Raw genomic sequence first — 25,198 nt, 5'->3', positions numbered from 1 at the left:
CGCTCAGGGATTAACATGTGGATTAGCAGTTGGATTAACAACTTTATTTTAAAAATCCTGCTGCTATTCAAATTAGCTACACCATGGGATGTAAGGAGCTCTCTGATTCGTTGGTCAGACACAGGCTGTCTGCCAGCCTGGATTTTTCTAGCTCATAGCTTCGCCCTGCTAAGAAGTGTGTGTGCTTGTACAAAGGCCGTTCAGCCTCGGGATTTACACTCGGCTCGACACGGATATGTGAAGAATGAAGGGACCCTGCAGCGAAACGGAGAGCCCAACCTCTGACTGAGTGCCCGTTTACGCAGTCTGACCACCTGTGAAGGTAACGTGCTAACATGGCTAACGCTAGCATCACCGCACGTAGCCCCGTTATTTTAAGGTCATCTTAGCTCATGAAAATTTTACGTCGCAGCTGTACGAGCTAGATACGTGTTTTGTAAGCTGCTGTGCTCTTCACAAATAAAGCTGGAAGCAGACTATTAGAACCAACACTGAGCCCTGTTACATTTATACAGTGTTAGAGCAACGGCTGCAGCCTACAGCCTTTAAACTAGCGATTAAAATGCTGACAGTAAACTCGTCAGTCCAGATGTTACCACATTACTTTGTGATACTTAAGAGTCAAAACAACTGAGACAGGCTGATTAAAATAACAGCTGTCAGTTCTCTCATTCAATATATCAAGACTGGAGATCACACTACTGATTTCAGTTCATTTAATATGTGAGTGCACAGATTAATTCTCAACTGGACATAAACGATGATCAAAGGTTGTATATATGATGAATTCATCAAATCCCAGCCTCTAACACAGTGCGCTGAATCTTAGCTTTGAATGTCCAGTATATTCTAATCAGTGCAATGTAAGCATTCACTGAACCTACAGTATCTACACCTGTGTGGTAAAGCTACAGGTAATGAAATTTAATTATTAATACAATATACATCATGAGAAACGAAAGCTGAAATTGATTCAGTTTAGTACTTTTCTCTGTATGCTCTGTGATCATAAAGGCCTTAAATTCTGTGATATATACTGTAAATGATTTTCACAGAGGTCTTAAAGTACTTAAATCACTGCTGATAGTCTGGTTTATATTTTCAGATTTTTGTGTCTGTAGGGCTGTTTGATGACGATTTGGACTCCTCTGGGAGATTAGGACACACCCACATCTGTTCCATACTGCAGCCATTGATGGTGTTACGGCTCGAGTCAGCTTTGGGCCATCAGACGCACACACTGGAAAACCAGCACCTGGACTTCATGCAGGAGATACAGGCGACACGGGCGGTTGCCCGGGGCGGCATCGTGGTGGGGGGCGGCATCATGGGCATTGGCAAAAAATAAATAAATTACTCGTACTCATGCTGCCCCGACATCATGCCAGCGCATATCGGGAATGTCGTAGGCACCGATTGGGTTTGCTGGGAGTAAGGGCGCCCTCCGTTTGCAAGGTGCGCCTGCTGCTTGCTGCACAGGTAGGAGAGGGTGGGGTGGCGGGGGATTCTCTGGCTGGCTGGAGCAGCATCTAATAACCAAAATAAAACAAGCCAACAAGCACGAAAACACCAGACATCATGATACAGACTTATAATTTGCACCGATGTTTTTCCAAATTCTATACGCGAAAAGTGAGCACAAGAGCCCTCGGTGCGCCTGCTCGCTGCTGAAGTCAAAGTAAACTTGTTATCTGGACATGTGCCTCGGAGTTTGTACGTGTTTTGGAGTTTGTACGTGCTTTGTCTCTAGGGGCCACCGTAAATATACTTTTATTTATTCGCTCCACATAAAACGTAATAAATAAATTATATAATACAAAAACCAACTATTTACATTTCAACTTTTAACTATTTAAATTCTAAACTTTTTCCTTTTAAACAAATTTAAAGTGAAACAACACAAAACACTGCAAACCACAACACAATTAAATATAAATTAAAATATGAAAACAAAAAGAAGATGCAGATTCTCTGTCATATGGACCTGCAGGAATAAACTTTCTGAATCCTTTATCATCTGCAACTGAAAATAGTTGTGGATGATTACTATACCTTTCTAATGTGACGTTGTTGTCCCTGGCTCTCTTTCTCTCTCTCTCTCTCCCGCTCTGTTTCTGTGCTACTGCGAGTGTAACTACCGCCCCTCCCCCTTCTGCCCAGCGCAAGCACAAGGCTCACGTGCGGAGTGAAGCAGAAAAAAAGTGAGAGAGAGAGGGTGAGAGAAAGAAAAAAAACCCCACGGCTCCCAATAAGGAGCCGGCTCGCGTCGTTCACTTCAAAGAGTCGGCTCTAAGAGCCGTTTGGTTCGCGACCAACACATCACTATATTCTAACCCCTGAGGTTTGAAGAAAGAAGAGGAGAAGAGCGCAGAGAATTGCCCATCCCAGAAGATTAGTTGTTTAACTGTAAAGAATGTCAAAAGCCCCTCAGACAGAGGTTCTAGTCTGAGCACAAAGATTAAAGCAGGAAACAACTAGAATGGGTGATCTGAGAATTAGCCTTAGTAATACTCTGTTATTTTTATGTTATGACAATTGCCCAAACACAGCAGTCATCTCATATATGGTCCACTCGTTAAAGGGGGACAGAGGGCCAAAGAGGGAAAAGAAGCATAGAGAACTGACACCTGGTGGGTAAAAAGGGTGTGTGTGTAATGTCTGGAGAGATGAAAATGGTAAATGGCCTGTATTTGTATAGTGCTTTACTTAGTCCCTAAGGACCCCAAAGTGCTTTACAGTACATTCAGTCATCCACCCATTCACACACTGGTGATGGCAAGCTACATTGTAGCCACAGCTGCCCTGGGGCACACTGACAGAGATGAGGCTGCCAGACACTGGCAGCCTCGTCACTGGGCCACTGAGCCCTCTGAACACCACCAGTAGGCAACGGGTGAAGTGTCTTGCCCAAGGCCAACCGAGACTGTCTGAGCCGGGGCTCGAACTGGAAACCTTCCAATTACAAGACAAACTGCCAACTCTTTGAGCCACCATCGCCACAGATGTGCTGCATTATCATTCCCAACAACATGACCCCAGATGGTTCTGTAACTAGAGCCCTGGGAAGACTCAGAACATCATTTAAGAAAATAATAAATGCATGAATATTTGGAATTGATAATCCGTTGGAGGAGGGGATGACATCTGTCCTTGGGCAATGGAAGGGGTGTATTATGTCCATTAGGGTTTCCTTATCTGTTTTACAGCTAGTTGGGTAATTTGTGGTGGTGTGCCTTCTATCTGAGGACTTTTGGTAATGTTGGTTAACAGGGCTGTTGGAGATCTGAAGACAACATGATGATGCTTGATTACTTTTAGTAGTGTCGATCTGATCTGATCAGATTGAAGGAAGGACTTCAATCTAATTTTTCAGTGCCTCAATAATGCTATACTTTTTTATTAATAAGTGTTTTAAAGTTATATAGTGTAGTATTAAGTGGACACGGCCCTGGAAAATAAAGGCATTAGACCATGTGTCCTTGGGGAGTAGAAAGCTGCAGACTCTCGCTAACGCTTCCCTGGGAAAATGTAGATAAGAGGGGACCATCTCTAGTGAAAAGTTACTGAGACACTGTTGTTTAGACTACAATGAAAGAGCTTCTGTAATAAAACTGTTAGGGGCACACCACCATTTTCAGATCCGCAGCAGCGTGTCATGCAGTACGCATTTCCCTTCTAGAAGTAATAAAGTGTTAAATGGTCTACTGAGCAGTGTTTTGTCTTTGTATTCCGTTACTCCCCAACACTGCTTGCAGAGTTGATGCCAAAGGGTATCCGTACAAACTTGTGTCGCCCAAATGGAGTGCTGAATGTGGTCAGCATTGAGGATTTCTCATCGAGACATAAGGAGTTTTTTGCATCTAGCACTGAGAACACTGTTGCTCCTGACATCTGTGCTGCCACTTCCTCAATGCTGCGCATTGGGTGGTGGGGTCTTTTCAGTGCTGTGTTGAGGTCTTTTGGATTTATGCACAGTCTGATCTCACGCTTGTCTTTCTTGTGTGCTGCCACCATTGAGGACACCCAGTCAGTAGGCTGCATGCGTTCAAGTTCAGCCTTGACTCCTTCTTGCATCGCAACTGGGCTGCGGTGAGCTGGATGGACCACAGGCTGTACATCAGGGTCTAGCGTCATTGAGTACGTGACTGGAAGTTTCCCCAGTTCATCACTGAACAGGTCCTGGTACTGTGTGAGTATGTGGGAGCTGAAATCTGCGCTGCTTTCTGTGCTGGTCCTCAGGGCTCATTTTTACAATGCCCATTTCCATGCATGCTCGAAATCCTAGCAGTGGTTGCACTTCTCTGTGCACCAAAAAGAAAGGCAATGTGTGACAGTGCTCCTTTAAACAACAAGGGAGTGTAACAGTGCCACTGGTCTGAATTTTCATGCCTTCAAAGGCAACAAGGCTCACAAGATTTTCTTGTTTGACAGTCTGTCTTCCGCCATTCACTGTTTGGATTTTGCTCCCGTATCTACTTTTATCTCAGTGGGCTCGCCATTTATGTGTATTGTGACAAATCCCTCATCTTTCTTATTAGCTTTGGCGTGGATGCAATCGATCTGACTGTCAATCTCTACGCCATCCATGTAAAATGTTTCATCTCGAAGTGGTGGCTCACTTACATTTAGTTCATTCACAAGCTGCCTTGCAGTCTGTTAGGATGGGCCCTGTGATGGCTGCGTGGTTTGTACTTGCAGCAACTTTTGTAGTGATTCAATTTTTTACAGTTGTGACACTGTTGTCCGAATGTTGGACATTTGTCTCGCTTGGCCGCATGGCTGCCTCCACAATTGGAGCAATTTGTGACAGTCTATGGGAATGAAAGGGGCTTAGGCTTGTGCTTGCTGTTTAGAACGGGCTTTACTGCGTCAACACTGGTAGCTTGTGTAGATAGTGTCTTGCTGTTTTTTTCAGTCATTTCGTGTATTTGACACACTGAGATCGGTTTAACAAGTGTCAGCTCGCTGTCTCCTAACAGAGCCTTTCTTAACGTGTCGCTAATGACACCACAGATGATACGATCACTGAGCAGCTCATCAGTGAGGTCCCCAAAGTGACAACATTTAGCCTTGATCTTCAAATGGCTGATGAATGATTCAAGTGTCTCATCTGGCTTCTGATTTCTGGTGTGGAACCTGTATCTTTCCATCGTCCTGTTGTGCTAAGGATTGCAGATTTCACAAAACTTTGCCTTCAAACATTCTGGATCCTCTCTCAACTCAGCAGCAGTGAGTATCTCTCCATCTGCACCAGCTGCGCCAACGGCAGGAGCATAAACAAATGAGCGTTCTTGTTCAATGGCGTCTGGTCCAGCAATATTCAGGAGAATGTAAGCCCTTGTCTTTGCTGGCTTGTCAGAGTGGGCAGTGGTGATGAAAATATCATATATCGAGTCTGCAAAATCCGGGGCAACTTCTTTTTTTTTCAACGGCTAATCCGACACAGCGCAGGATAAACAATGCGGTATCCAGAGAGGGATGTAAACAGTCTTTGCCGCCTTCCGACACCATGTAGCATTCTCGTGTGGTACGACGAGGCAATGAATACTCTGGATGTTAATGTAAATTTTTTAATGTGTACTTCAGCACACAATAAACATAATGTCTGTACACCGGAAGATCATCCATCCCCCCCCCCCAAATACTATTCTAGTTGGAATAGCCCACACAGTTACAGCGGGTCTGCATAAACAAATATTGTGGGGTTTGTGATCATTTAACCAAATGATCTACAAGCTAAAAAAATCCAGGCAGACAGCCTGTGTCTGTCCAACCAGTCAGAGAGCTCCTTACATCCCACGGTGTTGCAGCAGGAATTTTAAAATGAAGTTGCTAATCCAAAGGTTAATCCCTAAGCGAACAGGAAAGGGAAATGGATTTTGAAATGAGAAGTGGAATTGGCAATTTAAAAAGAATTTTGAAAATCACTTTATTAAATTGGAATTTGAAAAAGGTTTTGGAAATGAAGTTTATTGAATTGGAATTCGAAAATGTTTTCTGAAATGAAGTTTTTAAAAAGCATTTTAAAAATCAACCCTGGAGAAACCATGGTTTCCCTAGTAAACCAATGGGGTTGGCTCTGACCCCATGGGTTCTCCGGGGTTAAATTGGAATTCAAAAATGAATTACAAATGCAGAATTTATTCTACAATTCATTATTTAAAGACAGAATTCTTTAGTTCTATGCCAAACTCATAAAGATTAAATTTGCATAACGACCGAAACTAGCACCACTGGTTAAACGTGGGCCCAATGAGTGTCATCAGGATGCTACAACACAGAGGACACCATCCCCACAGAGAAAGCTAGAGAAGCAGAAGAACTTCACATCAAGAAGCCCTGAGTAAATGTGGTTATCCTAGCTGGACTTTTGTCAAAGATGGGAAGGCGCCTAAAGAATGCTCCAGGTGATCCAGGAGAGAAGGCTAAGGGTACATCTTTCACTATTTTACAATGCTTTGATTGCAACCATTTCCCAACTCTCTGTGTATGGTACTTGCAGCCATTTATTTATAATCAAGAAAATTTGCGTATTAATGATCTTGAAACTGACCTCATGGCCCATTGTTAATCAGTGGTGCTAGTTTCGCTCAGTATGTGATATTTATAAGGCTGGGGAAACCAGCAGTCAGCTAAGACTGAAGTCACTTGGACGAGTGACAAAACGTTTCTCCCACTTAAAACGCTACCTCAAGATGAGCAGAATGAACTTTTGGGATTGTTTTAATTATATTTGTGAAGGATACTTGATGCAGATGTAGATTGCTGAGCCAAATCCCTACGACAGCAAAGAGAAGAATTCTTGCTTGTCAGGTTAACAGCATCAGCCATAGCAAGGTCCCACTGGATGCATAGATTGCAGACAATAATAATAAAAAACCAGAAAGGATCACAGCCGGCTCTAGCATCCTTAAATAGTCCAAAGATATCCAGTTAGAGGGTGAACTGGTAATTCTAAATTGCCCATAGGTGTGAATGGGTCTTGTTGTTAGCCCTGGCACAGAATAGTGATCTGTCCAGGGATACACTGCCCTATGGCTGGGAAAGGTTTCAGCCTCTTGTGACCATTAATTAAATAAGTGGAAGTGGATGGATGGATAGTTTTTCCTATTATTATTTGGAGAAAAAGAAATCTGAAAATGTTTAAAAACAAACTGTCAGCTGTGTGTGTATTGAGGATGAGGAGGCTATGACCTTTCTCACATTAACATGTGTCTACTTCTGTTACTGAACACAAAGCCACTCCTCTTTACAAACTCCCAAACAAATATAGACAAAAACAGAACAAACAAAACCAGAAAATGTTTTATTTAGATTAGCAAATTTCATATTTCCACTTTAAATATCTATTGATCAACTATCAACTCCACATTCGTGTCAAAGGCCCTGCCCATCCAGCTACACAGGATGTGAAGCTTCAAAGAAAGGACCAGAACTCTGCTGCATTAAATCTCATAAGTACTGAATAACTTTATTTAGGGATGTGAATTGAGAACCAGTTCTCAAAGGATGAGAGCGTGATGGTAAAGTGGAGACCACTTCAGGACAGAAACAACTGCATTATATTGTTAACAAAACTTCGGCAGCATGCTAACACTAAGCTAACAAGAACCCCGAGTGATGTTAAAGCGGAGTAAATGCTGACCCCAGCCCACACAACTTGCAGCCTCTGTTTTTACCGGTTCATGTTTCTAAAGTAGAATCACTTTAAGGTCTCTTTGTTCTGGTTTTCATCTTTGCTTTGTGCTGTCCTCATTAGGATAGGGATTTGTGTTAGTGTGTCAGGCTGTAGCCTCAGGTTTGTATTGCTAATTATGATACACAGTGTTGCAGATTATTTTACAGACTAACATGACAGTAACGTAACGAGTAGTATAACAAATGTCTTTCTCCTGGGTGTAATTAAGTAACGTACTGCATTACTTTTAAAACAAAAGGGTTCTGTGTAATATGAGCAAGAATGACTTTGAGTATTGACCCTAACACTGATCAAAACAATGAGAGGAAACACCTGCAACATGCACACACATTTGACATCTGAGCATGTAATAATTTTGGGTGACTGCAGTGTCTTTGATATGCTGAAGAGAATGGATAAAGGAATCGATAAGGAAACGAATTGATAAGTGATATTAATAATGGAATCAGAATTGCAAAATTCTTATCAATTCCCATCCCCTAACTTTATTGATCCAAACGTTTTAGCAAAGAACCAAACAACCAGAAAAAAGGAAAAACATCCAGAAAAAAAAAAAAAAAAGAAAAAGAAGAAGGTGAGAGCTGCTGGTTACCATGGCATTGAAAACAGGAAGCAGAAACAATAGCCGCAATCCATCTTCTCTAATTAATTCTAATGATGTCGCGGACATGACTCCACCCCTTGACTTGACTGGTTCCTGTTTATCATATTTCTTAGGGCAGGGCATGTCAGCCATCCTTGTTTCTGTGCCAAGACTTTCTGTTTCCTATATTTGTTTCAAATTCAAAGTTAAGTGTGAAAACAGTCTCTGCAGTTCCATTTGCCCTCTACTGTTAAGACACCACTACAGTCCTAGTTCTGGTCCAGGTATCCTAGATGGACTCAATCTGGCGACGGACCTTCTCAGAGGCAAGGCGGTCAAGTCGTCGCTGGCGGATGACAACGAGGACGGCGAAGAGGGTTGTCAGAGCCAACATGGCCGCCTCAAACTTCCAGAACAGATGTTCTTCCATGAGAACAGAGCGGCAGCTGAGTAGCAGGAGGAAGAAAAATTAGTACCTTTATTGGAATAACGTCAGTTCCTGTAGTGACTATTAATCTATGGCTGAGGTGCATGCTCATCTATTAGCTGATGAGTCCATAAAGGGTTCAAAATATTCTGATGTGATGTGAAAGTTATTCATGAACCATGTGTAGCCTAGTCCATAAATGACTATAGCAATTAACTCTCTGGGGTCTAGGGTATAATTGGCCATTTTTGACTATTTTTGATTTGTCTTGTTTGGAATCATTCTTTTCAGCACAATTTCAGATGTCTGAATTTATTTCATTTTGACATACTGTATTAGCACGATTGATCTAAATTAAGACAAAAAAGATCAAATCAGAGTAGGAAAAAAAAGTTATATTTTTCACTGTAAAAACCAAAAAAGAATGTTCAATGAATCATTTTCATAACTTGGAAATGCAAATAGTCGTAACAATAGAAATTGTAATTTTTTTTAAATTATGCACAGGTTTTGGAAACAACAAAGTTATATGCAGCTATTTACCTAAAAATGAAGCCAAGGCCTCAGGCAGTTTTTATATAACCATTTAAAACTATTAACAGAACAATTAGGTGTTCTGCATCAAATAAGAAGGCACACAAATTATTTGTACCGATCCAAAAAAGCTCCCAGGCCTCTGGTAGAGGACCCGAGCTTGAAGGATAAACCGCCCGCAGGGGCGTGCTGGGTGTTTATATATATATATGTACTGACAAATTGCTGAAGTTGATGGTATTGTATAGTGATTCCAAAATGTCCATTTAAAAAAAAAAAAAGAGGTGTATCACTCATGTTGCTGTCTGCCTTTTTTTTGCTTTTTTGCAGCAATTGTGACATTCAGCAGTTGTCTCATTGTTCTGACACACAAAACAAAACTATCGACTACACTACACACTAACTACACAAGACAACATGCCGTGGAAGAGTTCGGGTCTTAGGAGGTTAAATTTAGGTTTTGTTTGAAGGTATGCCTGCACATGCCAGTGTTATTTTTTTCACCTCTAAAAAGTAAAAAAGCTCTTCTTATTATTAAAACATCTTATTATTCTTGTATTAAAAGTATATGTTTTATCCTCTCTGAATTACATCCGTCTGTTTGTTACCACACTCACTGCTTTGTTTTCCTCCCACTATTTGGTCGGAGGGGCTGAAATGGCTCTTTTGATGTTGAAGGTTGGTGACCTTTATTGTTTGTTTGCTGTCATCCATTAGAGTATTTCCTTTAATTTAGAATGATCAGCTGCTCAGTTTTTAGTCCTCCCACCTGTTGCTTGCATTCATCATGATTTTGAATGATACATGTCGCCTGTCTGGTTAATCAGAACCCAGACTCACCTTTTGTACTCCTCTCTGCTAGACTGGCTGCAGTTCACTCGCTCTACATAGCCTGTCAGTCTGCAGGCCAACTGTGACTTCTGAAACACACACACACACACACACACACACACACACACACACACACACACACACACACACACACAGCCAATTAGATGATGCTTCAGAATAGGGCTGCCACGATTAGTCGACTAGTCACGATTACGTCAACTATCAAAATTGTCGACGACTGATTTAATAGTCAGCGCGTCGTTTGAAGCTTTGTAAGATCCCAAAAGATGCAGGAATAAGTAGTAGGATTTAAGAGTGTAATAACAGACTGAAACAGAAGATGGCAGCACTGCATGTACAAGGATGCCAGCTGCCCTTAAACCCCGAAGAAGAAGAAGTAGCTCTGTCCCAGAATTCTTAGCGTGGCCCAGCTCAGTTTCCAACAATGGCGGCAGCTAGTTAGTTTTAATATTACTCTTATTATTCGTTCTGGGTGACAAAATACACGTTTAGCATATTTTCAGGTGAGAGTGTAGCTGTGTAAACCTCAAATATCTGCTCAGTTTATCAAGACACCACATATTTTCAAAAGCGCTCCGACGTTTTCGGAGACGTCTGTTACCCACCAGCTCGATAGCTAGCCGGGGTTCAACGCTCACTAGAGCCCGTGAGAACACCGGACACCCGGCAAATCGTTTTCAAACCCACCGCCATCTTTCGCTACTCAGGTTAAACATGATATATAAGTCACTTAGATAACTTAAAAATGTTATTGTTTGGCTTTTTTTAGTATTTTATTTGTTCCTGAGTAAATCGGTTTGGCTGAGATTAAAGTTATAGTTTTTACACAGCTGAATAAACGTCAACCAGACAACTGATTATCAGAAGTGTGAGATGCTTGAGAATATACTCCGGTGTCCTGTTATATTTTAGATAGCAAGGAGTTTATTAAACTTCACCGAAACAATCTGCAAATTTCATTAAAATTTAACAAACTATCATCTTGTCTTTATTTTTAGTTAGCACATACCTTAAACACTTAAAGCTAATGATAGTTATATAAGAGCAGATGCTGCTGGTGCAATAAGCTGTACACTGTACGTCCAATGGATGCATGATCTGATTAGTCGACTATCAAAATAATCGTTGAAAACTGAGCTGGGCCTCGCTATGAATTCTGGGACAGAGCTACTTCTTCTTCTTCGGGGTTTAACGGCAGCTGGCATCCTTGTACATGCAGTGCTGCCATCTTCTGTTTCAGTCTGTTATTACACTCTTAAATCCTACTACTTATTCCTGCGGCTTTTGTGATCTTACAAAGCTTCAAACGACGCGTCGACTATTAAATCAGTCGTCGACGATTTTGATAGTTGACGTAATCGTGACTAGTCGACTAATCGTGGCAGCCCTATCTGTATTGTGTGTGTAAGTCGGGGGGGGGGTTCTATTCCACTGCGGGGCAACCTGCATGTGGCCAATAAAGCCTTGATTCATTCATTCAAACAGCAGTCGCTTTCTAAAACATCAGATATGTATCGGATTCAGTACACATACGAAAGTGACCCAGATCGGATTTGTGCTGTTCACACTGTCATACCATGATCGGATATGGGTCACATAGGGTCAAAAGAGTCAGATTTGATGCGCTTTCACCTGCAGTGTGAACGTAGCCTAAGACTCTCCTGACTCATGATGCCACTGAGCAGCCAATCAGGTAGGTACTAATGGAAAAGGGGCTTTAGGTAACTATTTAAAAAAATAAATAAATAAAAATGTATTTTAAAATAAAATAAATAATTGAAACAAAACAAAACAAAAAAAACCCACAAAAAACAAACAAACACATGACCATCTGCCAGATAACTTCATCTGCCTGTCCGATGACTTGATCAGCTGATTTCTGAACAGTGGTGACCTGAGAGTTGACGCATGTGGCACTGAAATTACTCACAGTATTGAAGTCGCTGCAGCGCACGCACGCCTCCGTCACCACAAACTCCTCCAACAGCCAGCAGGGGGCGGCCTCAGACTTAACTGCTGCCAGGACAACAACAATATGTTACTGGCTGCATATACTTTCTGTGTGTAGCTGGAAGTGAAATTATTATTATTATTATTATTTTTGCTGTTGGATTAAAACTAGTGAACCTGTCACATGACATGACTTTGTTTCCACAGAATGAGTTCTTCAACAGTTCTTTAAAAAAAAGAAATCTTTAATTAAAGCCACACTTTATGCTGTTAACAAAGAAGGAAGAGGCAGGAGGAATCCATTTAGGGATACACATAGAACAAATGGGATTTCTGGTTAGCTCAGCGAGGTATACAGTCAAGCCCATAATTATTCATACCCCTGGCAAATTCTGACTTAAAGTTAATTTTATTCAACCAGTTATTCAATTCATTCAAGTTTTTTTTTTTTTTTTTAATGGAAATGACACAGGCGTCTCCCAAAGGATAAGAAGACAATGTACAAGAGGCATCATTGTGGGGAAAAATGTACTTCTCAGCTTTTATTTACATTTGAACAAAAAGTGTCATGTCCAAAATTATTCATACCCTTCTCAGTAATCAATAGAAAATCCTTTACAGCAACCAAACACTTTCTATAATTGCAGACCAGCTTTTTGCATTTCTCCACAAGTATTTTGTCCATTCATCTTTCATGTTTTTGTCTGCTGACTATTTCTTCACCACTTTTGCTGTGTGTTTTAAGTCATTGTTGTGCTGAAATGTCCACTGGTGCCCAAGGCCAATTTTCTCTGCAGACTGTCTGATATTGTTGCTGAGAATCTTCCATGTATTGCTTTTTTTTTTTCATGGTGCCATTTACTGTGATTACAGGGCTCTACACTAACTTTTGGCCACAGTTGCACTGGTGCACCTAACTTTTTTCCTTAGGTGCACCAGCACAAAAGTTAGGTGCACCCAAATTTTTCCACCACATCACTGTATTTTAGCCAGGGAACCGGTCAAGCCACTCTCTTCAAAATATATACACTTTCCCCCTTTTACTTTCAGTGGGCTCTGGCTCTGAGTCAATCATATGTGGCTCATTATCTGAAGCCGTCTCCAGACCAGTGTTAGACATAACATGAGAGGTTGATGGCTCTGTGCCATAGCACTGGCTATGAATTTCAGACGGATCAGGCCTTAACTTACCTTAAAAAGTTATCAATCATTCATTTCATCTTTCCCCACTACCCACACACACATCCACTACATCCATCGCTACATCCACTTCTGTCGGGCCTAGGGTACTCACTAGGGCTGGGTATCGTCACTGACTTCAATAATCAATTTGATTCCGATTCACAAGGTCCCGATTCAATTTTGACACAAACAGTCAGAAATATTATAATTCTGATCATTTATCAGTACTGACACTTGTGAGATTTCATCAGAAGTGTAAGCATCACAGCAGATCCCTTTGTGTCAAAGTAACTGAGGATAAAACAGAAAAACATGAAGGAGATTTTACTGGAATGGCTATTTATAGCATATAACCACCTTAAAAATATTCTGCAGTAGAACAAAAACTGAAGAAAACCATCAATCAATCAATACCTTTAAGGTGGCATTAATACGGAAGAGGATTAGGGCCACTGGGAAAAAAAAGTGGGCACGTCTTTTTTTTTCTACTTTTCCTGAATTCTTAGAAAAAAGTCAGAATTCTGACTTTAATCTCACATAGACACATTAGTTGTGCCGCTTCTTAATGATGGTATCTCATCTAACAACCCCAACTACCAGATTCAACTTGTAATTGGCTAAAAATAACTTAGCCTACCGGTGAGAGGGACATTGCTAGCTGGCAGCTTTTTCAAGCAATGTTGAAATTTCCACATTCCGACACTTCAAATGCTACAGGAGCTGTCTGCTCAGCGTAGCATCAGCACCATGGAAATACACCGATACATCCAAAGACTTGAGACAGAATTCACAATGTGTTTTTGGGACTTTCACCTATGACACCTATGATATAGAGTGTTATAACATTTATTGCTAATGCAATCATATGGCACATTGACTTCTGAGGAAATTTTAGAAGACACCCGTCATCAGAAAGGTTGCCAACCCCTGGTCTAGTGCATAAAAAGACATAACACACAGCGCGGCCCTGGGACATCAGAATCAGTGAGATGTCGGCTTTCTCACTGATTCTGATGCATCAGGTCCACGCTGTGTTTACGTCTTTGTGCGGAATCTTTTTTTTCTCAAACGGCTAGTCGCACTGTTGCGATGTAGAATTTTTTTTGTCACACGATTGAGAAATTGTGTGTGACCAAATTGGTCGCAGTCTAGAGCCCCGGATTAGGTTACCTGGTACATGGCCTGAAAAAGAGCTCTAAAGCATTAGGTCCATGTTTGACAGCGGGGATGGGGTTCTAAGGGTTGAAGGCTTCTGATCTTTTTAAAAACAAACAAACAAACAAACAAACCAAATGAAGGAAACATCATTGTGGCCAAACAATCCAATTTTTGTTTCATCTAACACAGAAGACCAGAAGTCTTCTTCTTTGTCCAGATGAGCATTTAGCTATGCAGGCTTTTGTATGCCTCTCTGGAGAAGTGGCATTATCCTTGGTCTCTCTAGAAGTTGATTCTGTTCATTTGGATGTAGCGTTTTCAGTGGGAGAAACGTTTTGTTACTCATCTAAGTGACTTCTTCAGTCTCAGCTGACTGCAGGTTTCCCCAATCTTATAAACAGTACATTTGCATAATGACTGAAGCCAGCCCACTGAATGAACAATGGTCAGGTCAGTTCCTTCATCATAATTATGCAAATTCTCATGACCATTGATCAACAACCACCAGCAGAGCACAGATTCACCAGCATGATATTGGTAGTGAGCCTTGGATTCTTTTTCACCTCTCTCACTATCCTCCTGGCCAGCACAGGTGTCACTTGGCTTCCGACCACATCCTCTGTGGTTTTCCACAGTGCAGAACATCTTGTATTTTTTAATAATAATTTATACTGTAGCCACTGGAACTTGAAAACATTTATATATGGCCTTGTAGCCCTTTCCTGCCTTGTGAGCAGCCACAGCCGCTGGTCCTTACTGAGCTCCTTTGTCTTAGCAATGACTATCCACAAGCCAACTGCAGAGAGCTGCTGTTTTTCACCTGTTGAGTTGATTAAAACATCCGTTCCCAATTAATCAGGGTAATTAGGATGCTTTATAGAGGTGGGAATCACCATACATCCCACAATACGATATTATTGCAATTTTTTAAAATATTTTGCGATATTCAGATTCTGTACATAAACTTCATCAATATTCGTTTTATCTAATATCAAAGTCTCACACTCAGTCTTTCTCTCATTTCAGTCAGTTTTATTGTTGACAAACTGAACGGTTTGTATTACAGTCTAGTCCAACTTAACTGAATGCAACCATCTGGTACAATTATAGCTATTCTAAACTATGCAATTTATGAAAACTATGCAGCCCCTTCAGCAACTGAAGAATTTGAAAGTAAATTAAAACAAAATATAATTTTACATTAAATAAAAAAGTTTTCAACTTAATTAAAATAAAACATGTCTTAAATTAAAATAAGTAAACTGTCATGTTTTTTGCTGCCATAAAAAAAGTTAAACACATTTGGACAGTGAAGGAATGTCAGGATTCTTGCTCAGAAAAAGGATCAACATGCTCTGAAGTCAGAGCACAAAAACCTTTTTTGTAACAAAATATCGATTTCTGCTGTTCCTGTATCGATACATTATTGGCAAACAAAATATCACGATACTACACAGTATCAATTTTTTTCCCCCACCCCTAATGCTTTATAAGTGCTTGGACTATTTGGAATAGTATAGAACTTTGGATTTTCCCAGAGACTGTGACAGTTGTGAAGTGTATGAATAATTTTAGACTCAACACTTTTTGTAAATAAAAGCTGAGAAATATTTTTTTTCTACAATCATGCCACTTGTATGTCGTCTTATTATATTTTAATATTTTAGGAGAAGCCTGTGTCATTTCTGGTAAAAGAAAAAAAAACACATGCTGGTTGAATAACAGCAACTTTAAGTCAGAATTTGCCCAGGGAATAAATAATTATGGGCTTGACTTTAATACAGAAAGAACAATAACTGCATTTTTTTAAAGCAAGCTAACAAAACATAGCTCTAAAAACAGCTGACAAGAGTTTGAGACATACCTGTAACTGTTCCTATAGATTTCTCCTCACTCAGCAGAGCTGCTCCGAACACCCTGAAACACATTAACATTCTTGAAAGTCATATGACTTTACCACAGTGCTGCCTACAGGTTTGGATGACCTCTGAACTTACCTGAGTGACACAAGACCCCAGAACAGGGCATGCAGTACAAGCACGCGTGGGCGGCAGCAGGCGACGGGGATCCGACAGTCACCCTCCATCAGTCTGCTGCCCCAGCACCACAACGCCGTCGCCACGCTGTCCGCCTCCTGACCGGTTACTGAAAAATTATGATTCGTGGCCGAGTGCTATCAGTCCAAGCTGTAGTCAGTCTTTTACCATGATGCTCACATTAAGGCGCCACGCTATTGAGAGCTGAAAAAACAAACATATGTCACTTTGCTAATCGATAATCAGAGTGCAGATGATCACAGTTCAGTGTATTTAGTATAAGAGTACACCGCCTAATTACTATTTGATTGGATGATTAATGATAAAATTAATCCTCCAATAAAACAGCAACAAACCTAATCAATACATGAGTAATGAGCAGATTCATTAACACAGATAAAGCAATATTTCACTCAGCTGATCATTAATAACCCATCAATAACTTAAAAAAGAGCTAATATCACAGACTTTAAGCGGCTTACAACGTGATTTTCTATGTATTGATCGGTCTGCTAATGCTAACAAGTTGCTAACACGTTAGCAATACCGTTAGCTCTACTCACCGCGATCTCTTAAAAAAAACACCCGCCATATTGGACTCGACGCAGGGAAGCAGAGAAGAGGAGCCTAAACATCAGAACCGCCGATGATTCGACACTGCTGTTAAATAAAGCGCAGAGTTAGCGGCGAGCAGCTGAAGTCCATCGATTGTTGTTACCGGATTCACACAGACAGGTTAACCACGACACGCACAGGCAGCACTTCCGCCACAGAGTTCACTACCCGCAAGGATAAAATGCTCCCAGGAAAAGCGTATGTTATATTCATGTAAATACAATAATATATATGCATGCATGTGCCCCGGGAGAAACACACTAAACATTTTTCGCTAGGTTTTTTAATAAAAGTTTACGGACTGTAAAGATTATTTTAACACTTTTTGTCTTTATTTACGTCCTATTGTCTCTTTAACCTTTTATGTAATTTAGGAACCGTTATTTTGAAGGGCAGAGTGCAGGCGCAGCCTCATCCTGTTTTGCTAGAAACTACACGTAGATTTAAACGTCGTCATTCTCTACGGCTGTGTCCCAATTCGGTGTCTGCACTGCATTCAAGTACGCGCACTACGCGCACTACGTACGAGAAGTGCGGAAGTGAGAGGCTTGTGAAATGGGACGGTATATGCTTCGTCGCGCTGTTCAGGTTGCCTAGCAACCATGATACCAACCGCGAGAAACGTTTCATACAGCTTTGTTTGACAGAAATGAAGGAGAAAAAATGTTTTGTTGGTCATTCATTTTTGTCATGATATAACTTTGATTAGTTGAGTATCTGAGGCTGAGACCACGGGACTGTAAAACATGATTGTTGGGCTTCATTTCTGTACTGAACAGTCATTTTAAGATTAGCTAATTGTTATACACTAACGAATGTTGTTCATGAGACTAAAATCATCTCACTGTGGTAATTTAAATATAATATGGCCAATATTATATGTATTGTCAGATTATTATGATATATATATATATATATATATATATATATATATATATATATATATATATATATATTATACATAAGAGACAAATATTGTTCGTTTAATATGTTGGCATTACTAAATTTGGCTCAATGCTTACATATATGTGTAAAAACAAAATGTACGAGCTGTGATAACTGTTTCTGATAGAATGAAGAGTAGACTGATATATTAAATATTCCCTTATTGGGTGAGAAAATCAGACCATGTCATAGCTGCTTTAAGTCATACAGAATAGATATCAGAGCCTTAAACAGGCGGACTTCTGCTAAATGGGTCAAACTGGGCAGAAAATACACAAACACATAACATCCTTATAGAATATGATGTAACACTATAGATCAACTTACCTCAGAATATATAGGGCATATAAACAATTACAGCAATATGATGCAACAAACACAGCAGTGCTACTAATCCAAAAATGCTCAAAGCTTCATAGAACTGAAACAAACATTTATTTTTAGCTCCATTCTGCTGCTGATACATACTTTAGGTTTCTGAACATTAAACTTGTTTCTGCCTTTCATAGTGTGTAACTTGAAGGCCCTGAGTACTTTCTCCCACACTGAAAACACTGGAATGATAACATTATTTGAACATTACCTAATAAGACTGATTCAGGACAGACAGTTAGTTATGTTAAACATTTCTAGCAGTCCTTCACAAACAGGGAACAGTCTGTCTATTCTCTCCATCTGTCAGCTGCTGCTGGCTCTTCCTCCTCCTCTTCCTCACACACTGCTGAGTTTGTCCTGGTGGATCATCAGGGGTGCAAAGCCTCACAGATGATGTGCAGCAGTGGGTCCCTCAGTCTGTCCTCACTCTGGACACTTGCAGTTGTCACACATGAAAATCAAATGTGTGATAAGCTGCAGGATTCAAACACAAGTGTAACTTATAAATACATGTTCATACTTTTATTACACAATCAGAGAGAAAGAAACAGAGAGAGAGTGCAGGACAGACAGGTGACAGTCTCAGGTGTATACACTGCTACAAAACAGCACAAGAGAAGGAGGATTTAGTGTTTGTGTTATTACGAGTGCTAGACAAGAAGAGTTCCCAGATGGTACAGTGGACACATGTGTCACTCCTGTGATTAAAGCATCTTCCTTTCAGCTTAACGAGTGAACCGTCAGCTCGTTCAAACACACGTTAAAGTCCATTTGGACCCGACCTTCACGGTCTACGTGGGCCGGGTCCTTCGAAGACCGAGAAGGCCGGAAGTGCGAGGCTGTGAAATGGGACGGTCTAGCCTTCAGATTTGCGTCACCGCTGTGTCGGTGGAGTTTAATAAACTCGGCCGTCTGCTCCTTGCTATCTAAAATATAACAGGAGACTGGTGTAAATTCTCGACCGTCTCACACTTCTGTTTAATCAGTTTTCTGTTTAACGTTTATTCAGCTGTGTGAAAATCCCGGAGGAACACACCCGATGGATTAATAAAGTTGTATTTAATCTAATAACTTTGATCTCAGCCAAACCGATTTACTCCGGAACAAATAAAATACAGAAAAAAAGGAAAACAATTACATTTTTAAGTTATCCGAGTGACTTATATGTCATGTTTAACCTAAGTAACGAAAAAGCGGGGGTCTGAAAATGATGAAGCCGGGAGTCCGCTGCTCTCGCCAGCTGGAGTGACCATTGAACCCCCCGGCTTGTTATCGAGCGGATGGGTAACAGACGTCTCCGAAAACGTTGGCACACTTTTGCAAATATGCGATGTCTTGATAAACCAAGCAGATATTTGAAGTTTACACAGCTACTTTCTCGCCTCAAAATATGTTAAAAGTTTATTTTGTGGCCCAGAAAGATTAATAAGAGTAATTTTAAAACTTCGTAGCGGCCGCCATTGTTGGCAGCTGAAATTTGGCTGGGCCGCGCTATGAATTCTGGGATATGGTGGGCCACGAAGGACACACCCGACCCATCCTTCAAATTCAGGGAAATGAAGGACGCATTTGTCGGCTGGATTTGAAGGAGTCGACGAATTGGGACAGCCTTCGTTGCCTGGCTGTGACGTAATCGGCCTTCAAGTGCGGCCTCCGGAGGATGCAGCCGACGTTTTGGGACACAGCTTTGGAGTATGCATTTGAAGTACACTCCGAATTGGGACAGCCGTTGTCGCGTGGCGGTGACGTAATCGCACTCAAAATCACACGTGTACTTCAAGCGTGCAGTCTCTTAATTGGGACACGGCCTACGTCAGCTGCTGTTGAAATCAGGTGATAGACTATGAGCACGTTAATTTTACCCGACAGAGTATGTTTCTAGCTCTTATTAACAAAGGTAGGATGATTTGCCACTGAATTTTAGTTGTTAAAGTATGCTTCTAGCTCATATTCACAAAGGTAGGATGGTTCGCCACTTAATTTTAGCTGTTAAAGTATGCTTGTAGGTGACATTCACAAAGGTAGGATGGTTTGGCACTTAATTTTGTGTTGTGCGCATGCGCAGAAACAACAGGGTTTGTGAGGTAGGATGGATTCCCAGAACACCAGTTATACTCTCTCCCACACTCGTTATGTTATCCGTTGTTGATCTGCACACAGCTGTTGCCACAAACATCGCACGCACTTACGTCATTGTCATGAGACACTCTTGCAAAAAAATCACGGTTTTAGTAAAGCAGTAACGCAGCGTGCTTATGGGAAAGTAACAGTAATCTAATTACCTTTTGCAAAAGTAATCCCTTACTTTACTCATTACTTGAAAAAAGTAATCGGATCTCTGTATATTAATGACTAATCTTGTATTGTGGATGGATTATCTCAGTAGTTCTCCTGACTGACGTCTGATCCGTTTACAGCATCCTGCCATGCGATTGTATTTGCCCCTAACCATTGGGAACCCTCACATTAACTTTGATTGAGTGGAAAAAAGTCCTCCGTTCGTTAGCGTTCGTCCTCCAGCTTTACTGTTTATGTTATGCTAACATAGCTTTGCTGCGCTAGCGATCACGTAGCACATCATTATATACCAGCCACACTGATCATTTTATTACAGATGAACAAATTTAGACATTTTTTCAACTCTCATTAATGCTGCAGTGATCATTTGATTTTGGGACCTGCAGCGGAGTTTGGGCCCAGACATGGCTAATAACATCACACAGTGGCAGTCCTAGCCTGTTTGGCGCTCTGGGCGAACACTCCCTCTACTTTTATTTTCACACACGCTCTTTTCTACTCTGTAATATTCTTGATATTTATTTATAATCACCTCTATTAATCCTTGATATTTAGAACAGAGTGATCTGTATATATTACAACAACAACAACAAACTTTATTTATATAGCACATTTAAAACCCAGTGGTGTACCAAAGTGCTTTACATGCAAGAGAGTAGGATGAAGTAACAGGGAAGGATGAGGGCTATGGCAAGGTACCAAAACATGCTAGCAGGTTGAATGGCATTAAAACATAAAAGCAAAAGAATTGCATATAAAAGCATAAAAGGAAACTAAGTGTAAAGGATAAAACAGTCAAAAAATTAAAAATGATCAAAAGTAATTAAGAATAAGCTGAAGATAAGAATAAGGATTAAACTAACTGTCAAGCAGGTGTTAACTGGTAGAAAAGGCGAGGCTAAATAACTGGGTTTTTAACCGTGATTTTAATGAATGGATGGAATCAGACTCGCGTATAGTGATGGGGAGGTTATTCCATAAATCGGGTGCAGCCAAGGCAAACGCGCGGTCACCTCTAGTCTTCAGCCGGGATCTCGGGAGTACCAAGAGTGACTGGGAAGATGATCTTAGTGCTCTAGTAGGGGTGTATAATCTAAGTAGCTCAATGAGGTAGCTTGGCGCTATATTGTTAATAATTTGGAAGGTAAACAGCAGGATTTTGAACTGAATGCAATACTTAACGGGAAGCCAATGCAGGTCAGCAAGGACAGGGGTAATAGAGACATGGCGCCCACTACCAGTAAAGAGACGAGCAGCCGCATTCTGAACAATTTGGAGTCTATGGAGGAGAGGAGAGTTAAGACCGAAGTAAAGTGAGTTGCAATAATCCAACCTAGATGTCACAAAGGCGTGGATAAGCTTTCCAAGGTCCCTATGTGGAACATAATGTCTGGCCTTGCTAATAAGACGCAATTGATGGAAGCAAGATTTAACAACAGAAGACACTTGTTTGTCGAACTTAAAAGAGCTATCCAAGAATACACCCAGGTCACTAACAGTGTTGGTGAGGAAACTGTTAAAGAAACTGAGGGCGTCACGGAGTTGGCCACGGGGGACTCTACTGTCAAACACGATAATTTCAGTTTTCCTGTCATTTAGAATAAGAGAGTTACCTGTGAGCCATATTAGTGCTATTTCTTAAATGTGTAAAATCTGTAACATAATGTGTTGTTTGGAATTTAGTCTGTTACTGTCATGGCCAGGGCTCATGTATTGCTTGTATATGTTTATTTTTCCGTATGTTATGTTTTGGTGGTTTTCTCTCCCTTTTTGTCCTCCTTCTCCCTGTGTGCTCCCGGATGTTTTGGGGTCGCTGAGGGGACTGCGACCTGGAAGTGTTCCCGCACTGGAGGCTGCCACACCTGCCGCTCGTTAGCCTTCACCATCTGCAGCTGATAGCCTCATGAAGAGCGTCCTATTTAAGAAGGTGGCGGAGCGCTTAGCCCTAAATGGTAGTATCCATGTGGAATGGGGTTAGAAACGACTGAAAGATTTATTTGGCTGTGTTTTGAGTTTTGTTTAAAAAAGAATAACTTCATGTAGGAAAAAATATATATCACATATGCAGGACACCTTAAACTAGTTTTTTAATTAAGCAGCAAGGCAGAACAAAATCAGGGCTGTATCAAGACACAGGGACTAAACCCCAATTCAACCAAACCCAGAACTGATTGGGAATTAAAACAGGACTACAACAGTTCAAAATCAGGATTACTTTAGGACTTAACCAAAACAGAACCAGACTCAAAACACCGAAAATCATCATAGACCTGCACTACACTTATTTTTTAATTCTACCAAAGTACACTATTTAGATTCAGAAAAGTAACTATTTAGCCTTGTTATGCAAACAAGCCTGCATAAGTTAAAAAATTTAGAATTGGAAAAATAACAAACCTAAAAAGATACACTAGGTACTAGATACATGTTCTGATGAGTTTTGGCAAACACCCATTTGAGTAACATGTCTGTCTCACCTGCTCTTGTTCCATCTCTGTTCTGTCCTCATTCTCATTCTCCTCTCCATCTCCCTCTCTGTTCCTTTCTCTCCCCTCTCCCAATCAAGCCAAACACCAACATCATCAAATATACAGTTGAAACCAGATATTTACATACTCTTCAGATAAAAACACAAACACTTTTTTAATTGTAAAACATCAAATCAGACTAAATGTTTATGTTTTTAGATTGATAAATATAAAAAACATATTTGTTAAATTTAAGAGTAGAGAGAAATTGTATGTATTTCTTAATTGCAAATGGCAATTACATACATACAATACATACAAAAATTGAGCCACACTTTTGGAGCTCCACAATTCTTTTCCTGGTGTTTTGTTTGATATCTCTGGATTTTCCCATTTCAAAGAAACAGGCTCTGTGTTTTGCCTTATATGCATCCACAGGTGTGCCACTAATTTACTCAAATGGACTCTACTAACCTATCAGAAGCTTCTTAAGCTCAGAATGGAATCGTCTAGAGTTTTCTTATTAATTAAAGACACAATAAACTTAGTGTATATATACTCCGAAATTTGATTAAAAGTGATAAAAAATAGACAACTCTCTCTCTTTACTCTGACATTTAACTAATTCAAAAGATATTTTAATATTTTAATATTTATTTATCTAAAACAGTTTACTCTAAAAGTTTACTCTGAATTGATGTTTAACAGTAAAAAAAATGTTCTTGTTTTTTCCCTAAAGTATATGTAAATATCTGGTTTCAACTGTGAATATACTGCTGTGCATTGAAATTTGTCTTGTTGTGCATATTGAACAGCATTCAAAGCATAAGGTAAAATAACATTTACCAGAGTCTTTTCTTTGAAAGAAGCCCCTTATGCCCATTGTTATGTTCATCATAACTAAAACCGATTTAGAGTGCTTTATTTAGCTGTGTAGGGTAATAACTGAAAATATGAAATAAACACACATGTAAGCTAAGACTCTCTAAAAAAACAGCATTGTTGTTCGGCTTTTCATTTCACCATTTGTTCATTCACTCGAAGAGCAAGTAACATAATATAGGTCAAGTGATCAGTTTGATATCAATCCTTTGTGATACACCGTCATATTTACATTATTTGTACAGTATGAAAAATTTGCTTTGGTACCTGGTCAAACTCAATCTCTTCTCTCTCTGCCTGTGCACTTCTCTTACAGCAAACTCGCAGGCAGCAGCTTCTCTCCCCGCTTCTCGCTCACATGTGTAAGTGTTCAGAGTTCATCTTTCCCAGCCAAGAACAAGACACCGTCTTCCAAGAGAAGTGGACTCAATGGCTGTGCAGTTGTCCAGCTTTGATCCAAGGTTGTCCCTGGTTAAAATTCTGCACCTGGAATTCAAATCCCTGAGGGAATTGTGGAGTTGTGTCAGCAGCAGGTGGAAACTGAACAGGCCTGATCCATCTGAACACTGAACCTGAAGTCTCCGTGGCCACAGTCAGAGCTAGTTAAGTTCTCTCAAAAGGAAATGTGCTTCAGTGCTTCCTTTATTACCTCTTTTTGCAGAGGAGACACTAAAGCATCCTTTATGAGAGGAAGTAATTTCATTCCATAATTCATAGCGATGCATTATCAAACCATTAATGAAAACCATCGACAAAAGTGATTCACATCATATCAATGTTGATTATCATTATTCCATTATTATCATTATTATTATTAGTGCTGATATGCTTTAAATTTTGAACATCATGCTGATGGAATGAAATCGGATTTGTGTGTGGCTTTGCATGAACAACACAGATTTATAAACTCTCTGAATCCAAATTATAAGATCTATTAAACGGATCAAAGTGTATTTAGGGTCTGCTCCAGTTCACTTTATATGATTAACATCTGCATTATCATATATTATTCACCACACTTCTCCTTTCTTCTTTATAAATTCTCATTCACATCAGAAAGTAGGCATTTTTTTTATTCAAACATTCCTTGATATTCAACTTTCACAATGTGTTAAAGCTTCAGTCTGTATCTTACTGTGTGTGCTATGTGAAATATCTAAACAAAAAAAAACTCTTTACAAAAAGTTTTCTCAT

The 25,198-nt window shown here is 40.2% G+C and overlaps 1 protein-coding gene across 2 annotated transcripts; it reads right to left on the bottom strand.

Annotated features, from left to right (window-relative positions):
- Positions 1-7,293: 7,293 nt before the first annotated feature.
- Positions 7,294-16,619, bottom strand: jtb (jumping translocation breakpoint). 2 transcript variants are annotated; one of them, XM_006795219.3, is made up of 5 exons: positions 16,383-16,619; positions 16,250-16,302; positions 12,026-12,111; positions 10,084-10,163; positions 7,294-8,728 (listed from the first exon to the last, which is right to left on the bottom strand). In XM_006795219.3, the coding sequence occupies exons 1-5, from the start codon at positions 16,469-16,471 to the stop codon at positions 8,572-8,574; spliced, it is 465 nt and encodes a 154-aa protein (XP_006795282.2). In that variant the 5' UTR covers positions 16,472-16,619; the 3' UTR covers positions 7,294-8,571. The 2 variants fall into 2 exon arrangements, with proteins under 2 accessions (XP_006795282.2, XP_006795283.2); XM_006795220.3 differs by having other exon boundaries at positions 12,026-12,108.
- Positions 16,620-25,198: the final 8,579 nt, after the last annotated feature.

Source organism: Neolamprologus brichardi, chromosome 22 (genome assembly GCF_056152115.1).
Source record: "Neolamprologus brichardi isolate AB-2024 chromosome 22, ASM5615211v1, whole genome shotgun sequence".
In the NCBI taxonomy this organism is placed as follows: domain Eukaryota; kingdom Metazoa; phylum Chordata; class Actinopteri; order Cichliformes; family Cichlidae; genus Neolamprologus; species Neolamprologus brichardi.
The sequence above is the reverse complement of the archived record's forward strand: the minus strand, read 5'-3'. Positions and strand labels throughout refer to the sequence as shown.

Excerpts from the sequence above, each read along its gene's own strand:
- jtb (XM_006795219.3), bottom strand. The coding sequence starts at position 16,471 with ATGGAGGGTGACTGTCGGATCCCCGTCGCCTGCTGCCGCCCACGCGTG. Across the intron at positions 12,112-16,249 it reads ATCTATAGGAACAGTTACAG|CAGTTAAGTCTGAGGCCGCC; the intron begins GTATGTCTCAAA and ends TTGTCCTGGCAG. Across the intron at positions 10,164-12,025 it reads GCTGCAGCGACTTCAATACT|AAGTCACAGTTGGCCTGCAG; the intron begins GTGAGTAATTTC and ends TGTGTGTTTCAG.